Here is a 12,403-nt window from a genome sequence, read left to right as displayed (position 1 = left end):
TTCAAATCAGTGATATGAGCACTTCCGATTTTTTTATTTTTTTTTTTTTGATGAACACTTATTAATCCCAGTACCTTTTTTTTTTTTTTTTTTTTTTTTTTTTTATCTTTTTGTTTTTGTAATTTTTTTCTTATAAATATTTATTTCACAAAAATTTTGTAAAAACGTATTAAATTTAAAATTATTTTATGTTTACAAAATGGTTCCTCATTGAGGGTTTTTAAAATGAGAAGAAAAAAAAAAAAAAAAAAAAAAAGCAACCTCTTTTGTTGTTTTCTTTTCTGAGAAGGCGTACATGTGCATTTTCGTACGAACTTATGGTTAAATGTTCTGGTGCATGGTACTTGATGTGTTCTCCTGTGGTTTACACTATTTTCATTTCTTTAAATTTGTTAATCACGTAAGTTGTGATGAACACGTTGAGGTACAAAAGTAAATGTTTGTTTCCTCACTTGATGAATAACACATATTTTTTTACACACAAAAAAAAAAAAATAAAATAAAATAATAAAATAAATAATAATAAATAAAGCAACAGCTAATTAATGAAATTGTTATAAAAATGGAATAACAGTGGAAAACATTTAGAATAACTTGTTTACGCGGAAAAATGTTAAAATGCAATAAGGGATGAAAAACTAAACTTGAACAAAAAAAAAAAAAAAAAGAAAAAAAAAGAGAGGATTTACCTAAAGGCTGAAATCAAATCCTCGTCTTCGTCACTAACATATATGATATTCTTCTCCAACTTGCTGGAATTATCATCTTGATTATGATTATTATTCGTAGTACTACTAGTGTTCGCATTCATATTAATCGAGTTAATTTTGTTCAGGTCGAAATTGTGTAGCGATTCATGAGGGAGTGCGATGTTAGAGATCGTTCCATGAGCACCCATTGTGTATGGATCTGTCTCATGAGACAAATCCCTGTGAACATCACTTAGATAATCACTATCAGTTTGTTGAATATGGTTTGAAATGTTTTTTTGGTAATACGGTTGATAACCTGATCTTACATGTTCAGATGAAACATTATCATAATTTGTATTTTCGGTTGGTGCATGCTGATGCGAATAATTCTGATAGGAATCATATCCATAATATGGAGGGGTTTCAAAAAAATTATTTCCTTTGTTAAAATTTATATCCATGTTATGATCGTAACTAGTGCTTTTCTTTTTATCTTCTTCGTTTGTAAGTACGCAAATATCTAGGTTGCTCGTATCGGAAGTAAGTTCATTTGGTGCATTATTCGCACATTTATCATAAAAAATGTTACTTCTGGAGGAGTTAACACTGTTAACATTTGTTGATTCATTATAATTAATTAAATTCTTTTTATAGTTAGATGTATCATACACTTGATAATCATATTTTTTATTCGTTTCTCCCAGTAAATTGTCAATAGACATTGATTCACTTTGTGTATTGCTTCTGATATCCTGTTCTTCACTATTGTCACTTTCGTTAAAATTAAAGTTGAAACTGTTCTGATAATTCGTGTGATGCTGTGCGGATTCACCATACACTCTGTATGCACTATTTTTTTGAGCATCAACATTTCCTCTCTCATCAATCCTCTGTGTTCTACTCCAATTAACTTCATTAGTTTTATAACTCTTTCTTGTCGGTTTCCATATTTTAAAATTATCTATATCACTTTTCCATATTTTTAAATTTCCTCCATCGCCTCCTGATATCAAAAAATCTGAACTGTTCATAAATTTTAAAAAATGCACACCATTTGTATGACCATGAATGGCTGAAATGATTAACCCGCTCGTTATCGACCAAATAATAATAGCATCTTCGTATCCTGCATAAAGAATTTTTTTCTCCTTGTTAACACTTAGAGAGAGTACAGAATTGTCATACAGTAACGGTGGAATATACTGAGCCGACATGTTATTGTCAATAATTAATTTAGTGATGGGTTGTTCGTTTTTTTCCATATTTTCGTTCATTGAAACATTCATCATTCGAGATACATTTCGATTCGTCGTGTTGATAGACGGATCTGCATCATTTCCAATGTACATGTTGTGTCCATCAACATGAGCACCTTGGATAAAAGTTTCATGAGATGGGTTACAGGAATGGGCAAAGGGTTCATTTAAGACTAAACCGTTTTTTCCATTTTTGATGTCATTGCTGTAGTGGTAATTGTAACAAGCAATGACATTATCATATCCAATAAATAAATATTTGTCAGTATTTGTGAAGCAAGCAATTTTCTCACCATTTTTGAGTTTCTTTGTGTCCAGATAAATGGGAGGATTGGTGCTCATATTATAAGTAAAAAACAAAGAACAATTCGTGCCAATAACAATATTGTTATGGTTCAATAAGTGACATGTAGTTATTTTATCTTTATCCAATCGTTTATTACATCTTCCTCCACTCAATATTTTGTAATCTTGTAATCGTAATAATCTGAAAGCATTATCATATCCACATGTACAAAATATATTGTCATTTATTGCCATCATTTTTAATATAGTATCATTATGACAAGAAATATTTTTTATATAAGTTAAAGTTAATAACTGTGTATCTATTTTGTAAATGTGGATTTTTCCATCATCTCCTGATATGATAGCTTCACTTTGAGATTCTGAACACACAATGTTTCTAGCTTTATATATGGTCTGTTCTTTGTATGTTTCACATAATGTAGATGTAAGATCATTGTTATATGAGAAAACTTTAATTTCTCCAATTATATCTGGTTCAATAATAGACCATAATTTTCCTAATTTACTTAAATTACTTTTATCTTCATATACACAAATTATAAAATTATATTTTTCATTAATATATAAATCACTAAGTGCAAACTTTTGAGAACCTATACTATTTAACAACTTCGTTCTTACTATTTCTACTGATAAATTAATTTTATCATAAAATAAAAGAAAATTTAAAAACAAGGCACAGCATCTTATGTCTGGTCTCATGAATAAATTCTGTATGTACGAATTCAGTACTTTCTTTCTATAATTAATGTATTCATTATTTTTATAGGACATAAATTTTTTCTTTGGCAAATTAGGTAAAGCTGAAAAACCCATGTGTAGCAATTCGCAGTGCAGTTCTTCGAATTCACTATACCTCTTGCTGATTTCATATTTCAGGTCTTTGTAATGAACAAGAATGATGTAGTAAATCTTTTCATTTCTCTGTTCCACCCGGTTTATGCTAATGTCCAAATGTTCCAATTCCATCATAGCAAGGGGTTGGGGGTGGCATTGGTTAGGCAAATAGTGTAGCGGTTGAGAACCTTATACGGTTCTACTAGCACAGATGATTTTCCCCTCCTCTGTGCTCTCCCTTTTTCAACCTATCACGACAGGGATATGAATTCACATATGTTACAATGTTTAAGCGTAACAGTTTTGCCTTTACACGGTATTATGTACGCGTGGTAATATGTCGTTGTTGGTACCGCACAGCGGTTTGTCAAATGTTTAGTGCTTTTAAAACAAAATGGAACGAAGGTAAACGGGGAGAAGATTAAGAAGATTTATCAAAAAAAAAAAAAAAAAAAAAGAAATAATAAAAAAACATACTTAAATGCATCCACTTAAAAAAAAAAAAAAAAAAAAAAATTATTCTCTTCCTAAACAAGTAAATAATTGTTACAAAAAAGAGGGGACAAAGAAGCAATAAGCATAAACAACTATTACACTTCTCATACGAAATGATAATCAAAGATCGGCATATATATATACAAGAATCTGCTAAAATTATATAACAATTGTTTATGCAACTATGAAATGGATACAAAAAAAAGGGAAATGTTATAATAAAAAACGGAGGAAGAAAAAGAAAAAAAAAGTTACGCACATTAATATTTTTAGCATACACTGCGTGGAAATTCTTTTATGCCCTAGTTCATTTCGCAGAACATATATCTCAATTGAAAACATACACATATTAAATTGCATGTAATTTAAAAAAAAAAAAAAAAAAAAAAAAACACATACACATACACACACGCATATAGCATTATACTTCGTATAAATGATGCATCCTTTTTACATGCACGAAACTACAGGAAGTAAGGAAAATTAAAATTTAGCATATCACGACTTGTTGCTCAAATGTCCACTCGGAATTCGATTGAATGGAGGATGAAATTCTCAAAGGGTTGCAAAAGCGCATAAAAAAAAAATAATAAAATAAAATAAAAACAACGAATAAATAAAACAGGTGGAAGAATTTTCTTCACACGAACATAAAAAAAAAAAAAAAAAAAAAAAAAAAAAGTTCCATATTTGCACGTTAGTGTTATTGCGCAAGAAGTTTAACTCTACACGATTTTCTCCTTTTTTTTTTTTTTTTTCGACAGCTGTGTCCCACTTGTGCACTTTTTACCATTACGTATGACTTTGTTATCAAGGAATGTTTATACTAATTTGTATAAAAGGAACCAACAAGTTATATTTCATCTTTTATGTCTTTTTTTGTTTTTTCTTTTTTTTTTTAAAAACATTTTTAAGCATGACTCTCAGAAAGCATGTTGAAATTTTCTTATCATACGTAGACTACTTTAAACTTACAACTATATGAATACATTATGATAAAAAGTTCCTATTCATGCTAATGTGATATTATGCTTCCACTCGCCTCATGCCTTTTTATGTGTATATGTAAGTATGTTCACACTTTGCTTTCTAGTAAATACACGAATTTTTTAATTGGGATTTAAGATGAATTGTATACCCACTTCTCCCCTTTTTTTTTTTTTTTTTGACACTATAGATAGTGCATATTTTATGTTTATTGAAAGAGACAGTGTATATATATATTTACGTGAAAGAAACTTTCCATGATGGTAGAGGGGTCGGGTAGATGAAAATCCTAGTTATATCTTTCAAAGGGGTTAAAAATTTACATAACATTTATTTAATTTTTGATTTTATGACATATATTGTTCAAACAAGAACATTCATTTATGTTTGGTTTATTCACGAAAAACAATTGACAAATGAAAAAAAAAAAAAAAATTCTTTTGAATGTATTAATATACATATTCTAGGTGTAATTTTGTGAAAATGACCAAAAATTCATCTACAAAAATAGTTATGAAGAATAAAATAAATTTCCATAATTTAAAAAATAAAATAAACTAGAATAAAACAAAACAAAATGAAAGTGTGTTTTTAAATCACTTCCATTGGTGTGGCACTTACACAAGAGCCATGTTTTTCTATGGTATAGAATCAACCGGGTAAGAAGTTCCAAAAGGTAGGAAAAAAAAAAAAAATGACTAAGAAAATATAAGCTGTGTAATTAATGGTTTATTTTTTAAGCATTATACACATACATGGTTTTATTTTAATCTATCCATACTGCTATTATTACTACAGAATTTGTTTTATTTGGATGTCCAGTATAAGTGTAACAAACTTCTATTTACTTCTCTTTTGACTCTCATTATATATTAATATTTTCAAAAAATTCCAGAATCATTCTTTTCATTTCTACAATGGTTTCATCCACATGATTCATCTTTTTTTGTTTTTTTTATTATTTTTTTTTTTATTTCTATAATTCTTAGACTTTTCATTACTAAATTTGGTTACAATTGGTTTTTTGTTCGCTTCCACTTTTTCCGTTTCGGAGGTACCCATATGATCCTGCTTGGAGATTTCTTCGCCACTATATTCTTCATTTAAAGGGATATCTTCCTTTTGTTCGCATACACTGGTACTTATTTCCACACTGGGAATTTCAATTAAATTTGATAAATTGTCTAGTGATTTTTCTGTAGGCGATGAATTGGTGTCTTCTATTTTCTCTTCCATGACATTTCTTTTATCTTCTAAACAAATGAATTGATCATCCAGTGAGTTGTTACTTTTACCTGTTAATTTGTTTTCATTTTCGTGTTGGGTAGTTTGTTGCATTTCGATACTTTCACAATTGTCTTTTTTTACAAGTTCCTCCTGTATTTTTGCATTAGTAATTAATTCTTCATTCAAATTATTTTCATTTTTGACAGAAATATCAAGAAAAACAGAGTCCCCCTTCATGTCATGCTGATCATATTGCTGTTCATATTCATCGTCATTCGTATACATTTCATTTTTTAAATTTTCCTTCATGTCTATCACAATATTAGATGAGATATTGTCTCTTTTTGAATTATCACTTAGAAAATATGTTTCATCTACATCATTGGCATTCGTAAACATATTGGACGGTAATTTATAGTTATGATTTATATTACCAGTACAACTGTCTTTTTCTATTTTCAAATGTTCATTTTTTATACTTGGATCATCTGACAAATGAAAATTTTCCCTTCCAGCAACTTCATCACTTACACCATTTGATTTAGATCCCTCTTCTGTCTCAGTCTCATCATTTGCGTTCTGCGTTTTTCCATCCTCACTTTTATATCCATGTTGAGGGTGTATCTCTAAGAATTCTGGAATCAGTTCCATGCCTTCTGTTCCCATCTCTGCTTGTTCACGAGAAACTTCTACTACTTCTTCTATCTTTGCCACTGCTACGGATTTTGCGCCTTCCTCAACATTTACTACATCTACTTTTGTCACTCCTACAGCCACTTCTACTTCTGCTACTGGTACTTCTTTTATCATTTCTACTTCTTCTACCACTTCTACTTCTTCTGTTACTTCTACTTCTTCTACCACTTCTATTTCTTTTGCTACTTCATCTACCACTTCTATTTCTTTTGCTACTTCATCTACCACTTCTACTTCTTCTGTTACTTCTACCATTGTTCCTTCAGCCTTACTCTCAACATTAGCCCCATCTATGTCGTCCTTATGCATGGCATTGCTTTCGCATGAATTAATTTCAAAAAAATTATCTTTAATTTCGTCTAACTGAACAGAATCCGTTAAATACTCTTTATTATCAGGGATTAATAAATCTCTGGAGTTGGGGAATTCTGTAATGTTAATCTGCTTAGAAGGAATATCTTCACTTAACATATTATTGTTTGCACCATTTGAGTTCACATAGGTAAATGTATTAAGATGTGAATTTATAATCTCATCCGAGATTGTGTTATCTGTAGGACTGTTATTTGAGGAAATAGTTTTCTTCTTTAATTCTGTGAATTTTTTTTTCATGTACATGGAATTCGGTTCTTCACTGTTTTCAAAAATGGACATGTTATTAACTTCGCTAAGAAGAGATAATTTGTTATTACTGGTAATGTTTTTTAGATCGTGAGTTATTTTTTCTGGATTTACAAAATTTACGAAATTTTCTTTATTTAGGCATATATTTGAATTTAAAACATTTTTTTCATTGTCATTTATTCGTATATCCACACTGGAATTAATAGTACAGTTGTTTACAGTAATTGTTGTGTTCGAAGCCAAGACATCTAATTGTTTTTTTTTTTCATAATTGATGAGTTCATTAGGTGCTGATGTGCTTTCACCTAATTTTATACTCATTACATCACTTTGATCGTATATAACAAAATGCTGTGTGTTTTTTTTTTTATTTTCTTGGTTGATGTTTTCTTCGATATATATTTTTTTCTCCATTTCTATTTTGTTATTCTTAACATGGTCATGTACACTTTCACTTGGCAATTCGTCCGACAATATAGATTCCTCATTTGATCCTATTCCCAGCACAGCTTTGTCTTGCTTTTCTTTATCTTTGTTTTTCATTTTGTCATTAATGATATAATAATTATCATTTAGATTTTTTGTTTTTTTTAATTTTGAAAATTTCGACAAAAGATGTTCTGAGTTTATTTTAATATCATCATTGTTTAGATTAGAATTACTTGCATTTTTATCAACTAATGAAACATTTCCTTTTTTGTATTCATTAACAGATGAATTAGAGTTCCACATTTCTATCTCACTTTTATCGCTTATCTTTCTCAGGACATTCTTCTCATTACTGTTCAATGTTTTCAATGGGTAAATATTTAACGATTTGTCTTTCTTTAAATTTTCAAAGAAATATTTTCGCTGTTTAAATATTGAATTTTCCTTTGGTTCGCTCTTGTTACTGTTTCCTATGCTATCAACGATGTTGTGATTGTTTATAATATCGACGTTGTGGTTATTTATGCCATCGATGTTGTGTTTATTTATGCTATCGATGTTGTTACTGTTATGTATAGTATTTATGTCGTACATATTGTCCTTGTGCGAAATTTTTTCAGTATCCTTATTTTTCCTACTTACGCTATTAGTGGATATACTCCTATGTGGAACATCATTGTGGTTCTTATTTGACCCATTCAGAAGTGTGAAGCAATTTGATGAGCCTTCCGATCCTTTTATGAAATCTTCATCTTTGACGCTTACAAAGGCGCTACTTAGTTCACTTTGGTTGCCATTATCACAATTGCTGTGTCTAATATTGTGACTGTCGACAGGGATAGCGAAGATATTAATTGGGACCTCATCATCAGCTTCACCTAGATCCATTTCATTGTTAACTCCACCTTTTTCTATTTTCCCCTCATTATCAGTTATGCTTGTTCCGCCCTTCTTCTTCTCCTCCTCCTCATGTATGCCATTGTTCAGAAACTGTTGTGCAATATTCGAATTGTCTTCCATGAGATCCTCATAATTGCTATAGTTTCCATGTTCTATTGTATACAAGTTTGAGTTGAAGATATTATTGCTGTTATTTAGTTGTACAAATACATGTGAATCCTTATAATTGATCATTTTTTCTTTTTCATCATCCCATTTGTATGTTAAATCCGCCGCAGGTTTGAAGACATTCGATGGATCTTTCTCACTCGTTTGGCTAGTCTCTTTTGCAGGCAAAAATTCAATTTCTGAATTCATTTTTTTACTTCCTAAATTGGTGATTTCACTTTCCTGATGATTCATCCATTCTACATCCTTTTCATCTTCATTAATATTCTCTCGTATGGTATTTTCTTCATCAAAAAATGTAGAATACTCATCTTTCTTTATTTCAAAGTTTGTAAATATTATTTTGTTTAATATATCACTAGTGCTAAGTATATCATCCTGTTGTTCAGTCCAATTGATATTTTCCTTTTGATTTCCTTCCATGTTCAAAAAAACAGGTATATTACTCGAATGAATTGAATATGAAAACAAATTTGCACCACGTTCTTTTTTATTTTTTGTATAAAAATCATCAATTGGAATATGCTCAATACTGTTTACATTAACAGACTGCTTCAATTTTTCTATGTCTTCTTTTTCTAATTTTATCCATTCCTTTGTATTCACAATGCAATTTGCGCTTGTTAGTTTTGTTGTATCCTCTAAATCATTAAAAATGGCACTTCTTGCAAAATTTTGAGTTAGTTCTAATATTTTGGATTCCAGTTTGATGTCACTGTAGCTACCCTGATGGTCTTCATTACTATCGCACTTTGTTTTTTCTTCTTTTTGTAAACTAGGAGGGAAGGAATTTAAAAAATTGAATGGAGCTTCGACTAGCAAATCGGATGGGGTTTCAGCTGGAAAATAGGATGGAAGGTCAACTGGCAAATCGGATGGGGGTTCAACTGGAAATTCCGATGGGGATTCAACTGGCAAATCGGAAGGAAGTTCAACTGGAAAATTGGATGAAAGTTCAACTGGCAAATCGGATGAAAGTTCAACTGGCAAATCGGATGGAAGTTCAACAGGCAAATTAGAGGGAATTTCAAGGGGTAAGCAGGATGGAAATTCAGATGGGTCCTCTGTTTGAAGCTCACTCCTTTCCCTTTCCTTCTTCTCCCCAGCCTCAGCTTTATTCTCTTCTTCTGCTTGTAGCTGCATGTTTATGTGCATTTCTTCATCCTTCGATACTAATACTTTTTCCGTTTCTTTGTCCCCTTGATTTATGGCATCAATTATGGATGTATCTTCATTAAGAAAATTTTCGTCTCTGAATTTTTGTGAATTTTTAAAATTGTCATAGTTTTCACTCATGAGCGTTTTAGACTGATCGATCAAACCTTCCTGTTTCTTTTCCTCTTCTATGTTAACCATATTTTGGATTAGGATATGGTCTGCGCTGTTACATATTTCATTTTTTCCAATTTGGTAATGATCTGCTTGATTGTTTTGTTCCGTCTCTTTGTTATTCTCTTTGAACATAATTCCATCCCTTTGCTTACTTTGTTCTTCTTCATTGTTTTCAAAATCTTCTTTATGATGATCTTCTATGTTTCCATTTTTTTGAGCGTCCTTTTCTTCAGTTTCACATTCTGCATAAATTTCATTTTGATTTTCATCCTTTGGGATTGTTATAATTTTAATAAATTCTTCCTCTAACTGGGATGTAGTACCATTTGATAAATAGGCTGCACATTCTTTATCCTTTTGTATATCCTCTTCTTCTGTTTTATCAATTGGATTTTCTAAACATGAGGAATCGAATGAATTCAGTTGTTCATCTTCCCGTGATGAATCATCGTTTGTATTTTTGCATTCGTTATCTGCATATATTTTGTCTTTATTATGTGTGACATCTTTTGTTTCATTTGGCTGTTCATCTTCTTTAGTGGTTTCATGTATGAGATCTTCATTTGGATAAGATTCTTCCTTGCTCTTTTCAATAAAATTTTCAATTATGTGACTTGCTTCCTCGTAATTTTCTAATGATATTGAATATTTTATATATTCTAATGAATCACTTTTTGAGCTTTCCTTTGCATCTTCTACGACATCTGTTAGTGTTTTCTTCGAACTATCAGACATGGATTTACTACTAACACGTTCCACTTGGTTTGTTAATAAATGCGTATTAGATGGGAGCTGATGTGTGCTTGCAGTGATACCTCTTTCGTTATCGTCTTTCTTTTTATTTTCGGAATTCATAGAACTCCTGTTATCAATATCATCTTTTTCATTCTTCCATTTGTGTGATTTATCATTTGTGTTTGAATTTTCACTCTCTGTTTGGCTAACATTGGTGATATTCCCTCCTGCTTTATTAGTTTTTCCTGAATTTTTTTCTTTCACATTGCTTTTTTCATTCTGTTTCGAGTATTTTTTAATTCCAGAATGAATAAACCTCAAATCTTCACTAACATTGTTATAGGATAAGGAATTACTTTGAGGGGATCTCCTTCTTGAATTTTTCTCCATTAGAACGGCTTTACCATCCTTCCTACTTTGAGCATCTTTTAAGGTTGCATAATTTGAAGAAAATGCATTATAATCCGTATATTCATTATATGTTCGATTTTTGCTTCGTTTTTCATTGGACACTTCTTCTTCACTAGAATAATCTGTTTTTTTCTCAATGCATATGTATTTCTTATTTTTGTAATGTGTTAAGTAGTATTTATATGTCTTATTATAAGTGTTTAGCTCATTTTTTTCTAAATCTATTTCTAGGGATAGTAATTTTTCCTCTTTTTCTTTGTTTCTTTCTCCGTCAATTATTACTTTGAATTCCTTTAAGCGTCTTTCAATATATCCTTTCTTTCTTCTTTTCAAACATATGTAAATGATAGCCACAAGTAATTCTAGTATAAATAAGGGGAGAACTGAGTATAACACTGAGGAAAGAAAAACCTCTTTAAAAACGTTAGATATATACTCTACTTCTATAATATTAAATAATGACAAAAATATCGATATTAATATAGAGGTTATAATAACTATATACAAGATTAACGCTTTGAATGTGTTTACTACTAGTGCGTATAGAGATATCACTGTGGACATGAAGAAAATAAAAAACAGTAATACATGATTGTAAAAAAATAGTAGGATGCAAAATACTGTTTTAATCCCAAGTACAAATACCAGAAAGGTAAAATTTATTCTACTCCAATCGGTCCTCTTCAAAAACAGAAAACGGTTATTTTCTGTTTCCCCTACGTAGTTGCTCATTTTCGTCAAAAAATTTATTCATTCAATTTTGTCAAAAGAGCAGAAAGGGCACTTTTCTCAAGATAGAGAAAAACAAAAGCAGAAAGACAAACATAGAAACTGTGTTTTGTGAATATATATACGTACCACTATATGCCCTGCTGCAACAACAAAATTGAGTTGTATTGAGAAAAAAAAAAAAAAAATTGTATAAGTAAATGAATAAGACACACTAACACAACGTCAGAGCGTGAAGATATCACGTGAATACAAACGTTTAGGGAAAAACCCACAAGATAGATAAACTATCTCTTTTCTAGAATGTGCTATAATTTACACAAGTGTGCATGTGTGTAAAGGTTGGATTGGAGTGGGGGTGCAACATGTACTCGAACGTGCAATATACGAACATGCTACCAACACGTTCATTCAGTGTGCACACCCATAGTTGTGGTAAATACTGGATAAGTGAATCCGCATACGAAAAAAAAAAATATATATATATATAAAATTGTCAAATTTTCATTCAAATGACGAAAAAAATAAAAAATATATAAAATTATCAAATTTTCATTAAAATGACAAAAAAAAAAA

At 30.3% G+C, this 12,403-nt stretch overlaps 2 protein-coding genes across 2 annotated transcripts; both read right to left on the bottom strand.

Moving 5' to 3' along the window:
* Positions 1–685: 685 nt before the first annotated feature.
* Positions 686–3,226, bottom strand: PGO_010270 (WD domain, G-beta repeat domain containing protein; the record flags this gene model as incomplete). The annotated part of the gene is made up of 1 exon (XM_028685671.1): positions 686–3,226. The coding sequence occupies one exon, from the start codon at positions 3,224–3,226 to the stop codon at positions 686–688; it is 2,541 nt and encodes an 846-aa protein (XP_028541472.1).
* Positions 3,227–5,512: 2,286 nt separating this feature from the next.
* PGO_010260 (hypothetical protein, conserved) lies at positions 5,513–11,830 on the bottom strand (the record flags this gene model as incomplete). The annotated part of the gene is made up of 1 exon (XM_028685670.1): positions 5,513–11,830. One exon carries the CDS (start codon positions 11,828–11,830, stop codon positions 5,513–5,515), a length of 6,318 nt encoding a protein of 2,105 aa, XP_028541471.1.
* Between the last annotated feature and the right edge of the window lie 573 nt (positions 11,831–12,403).

The sequence above is a fragment of the Plasmodium gonderi genome (genome assembly GCF_002157705.1).
Source record: "Plasmodium gonderi DNA, contig: Chr01, whole genome shotgun sequence".
NCBI lineage: Eukaryota > Apicomplexa > Aconoidasida > Haemosporida > Plasmodiidae > Plasmodium > Plasmodium gonderi.
This window is presented reverse-complemented; position numbering and strand designations above follow the sequence as displayed.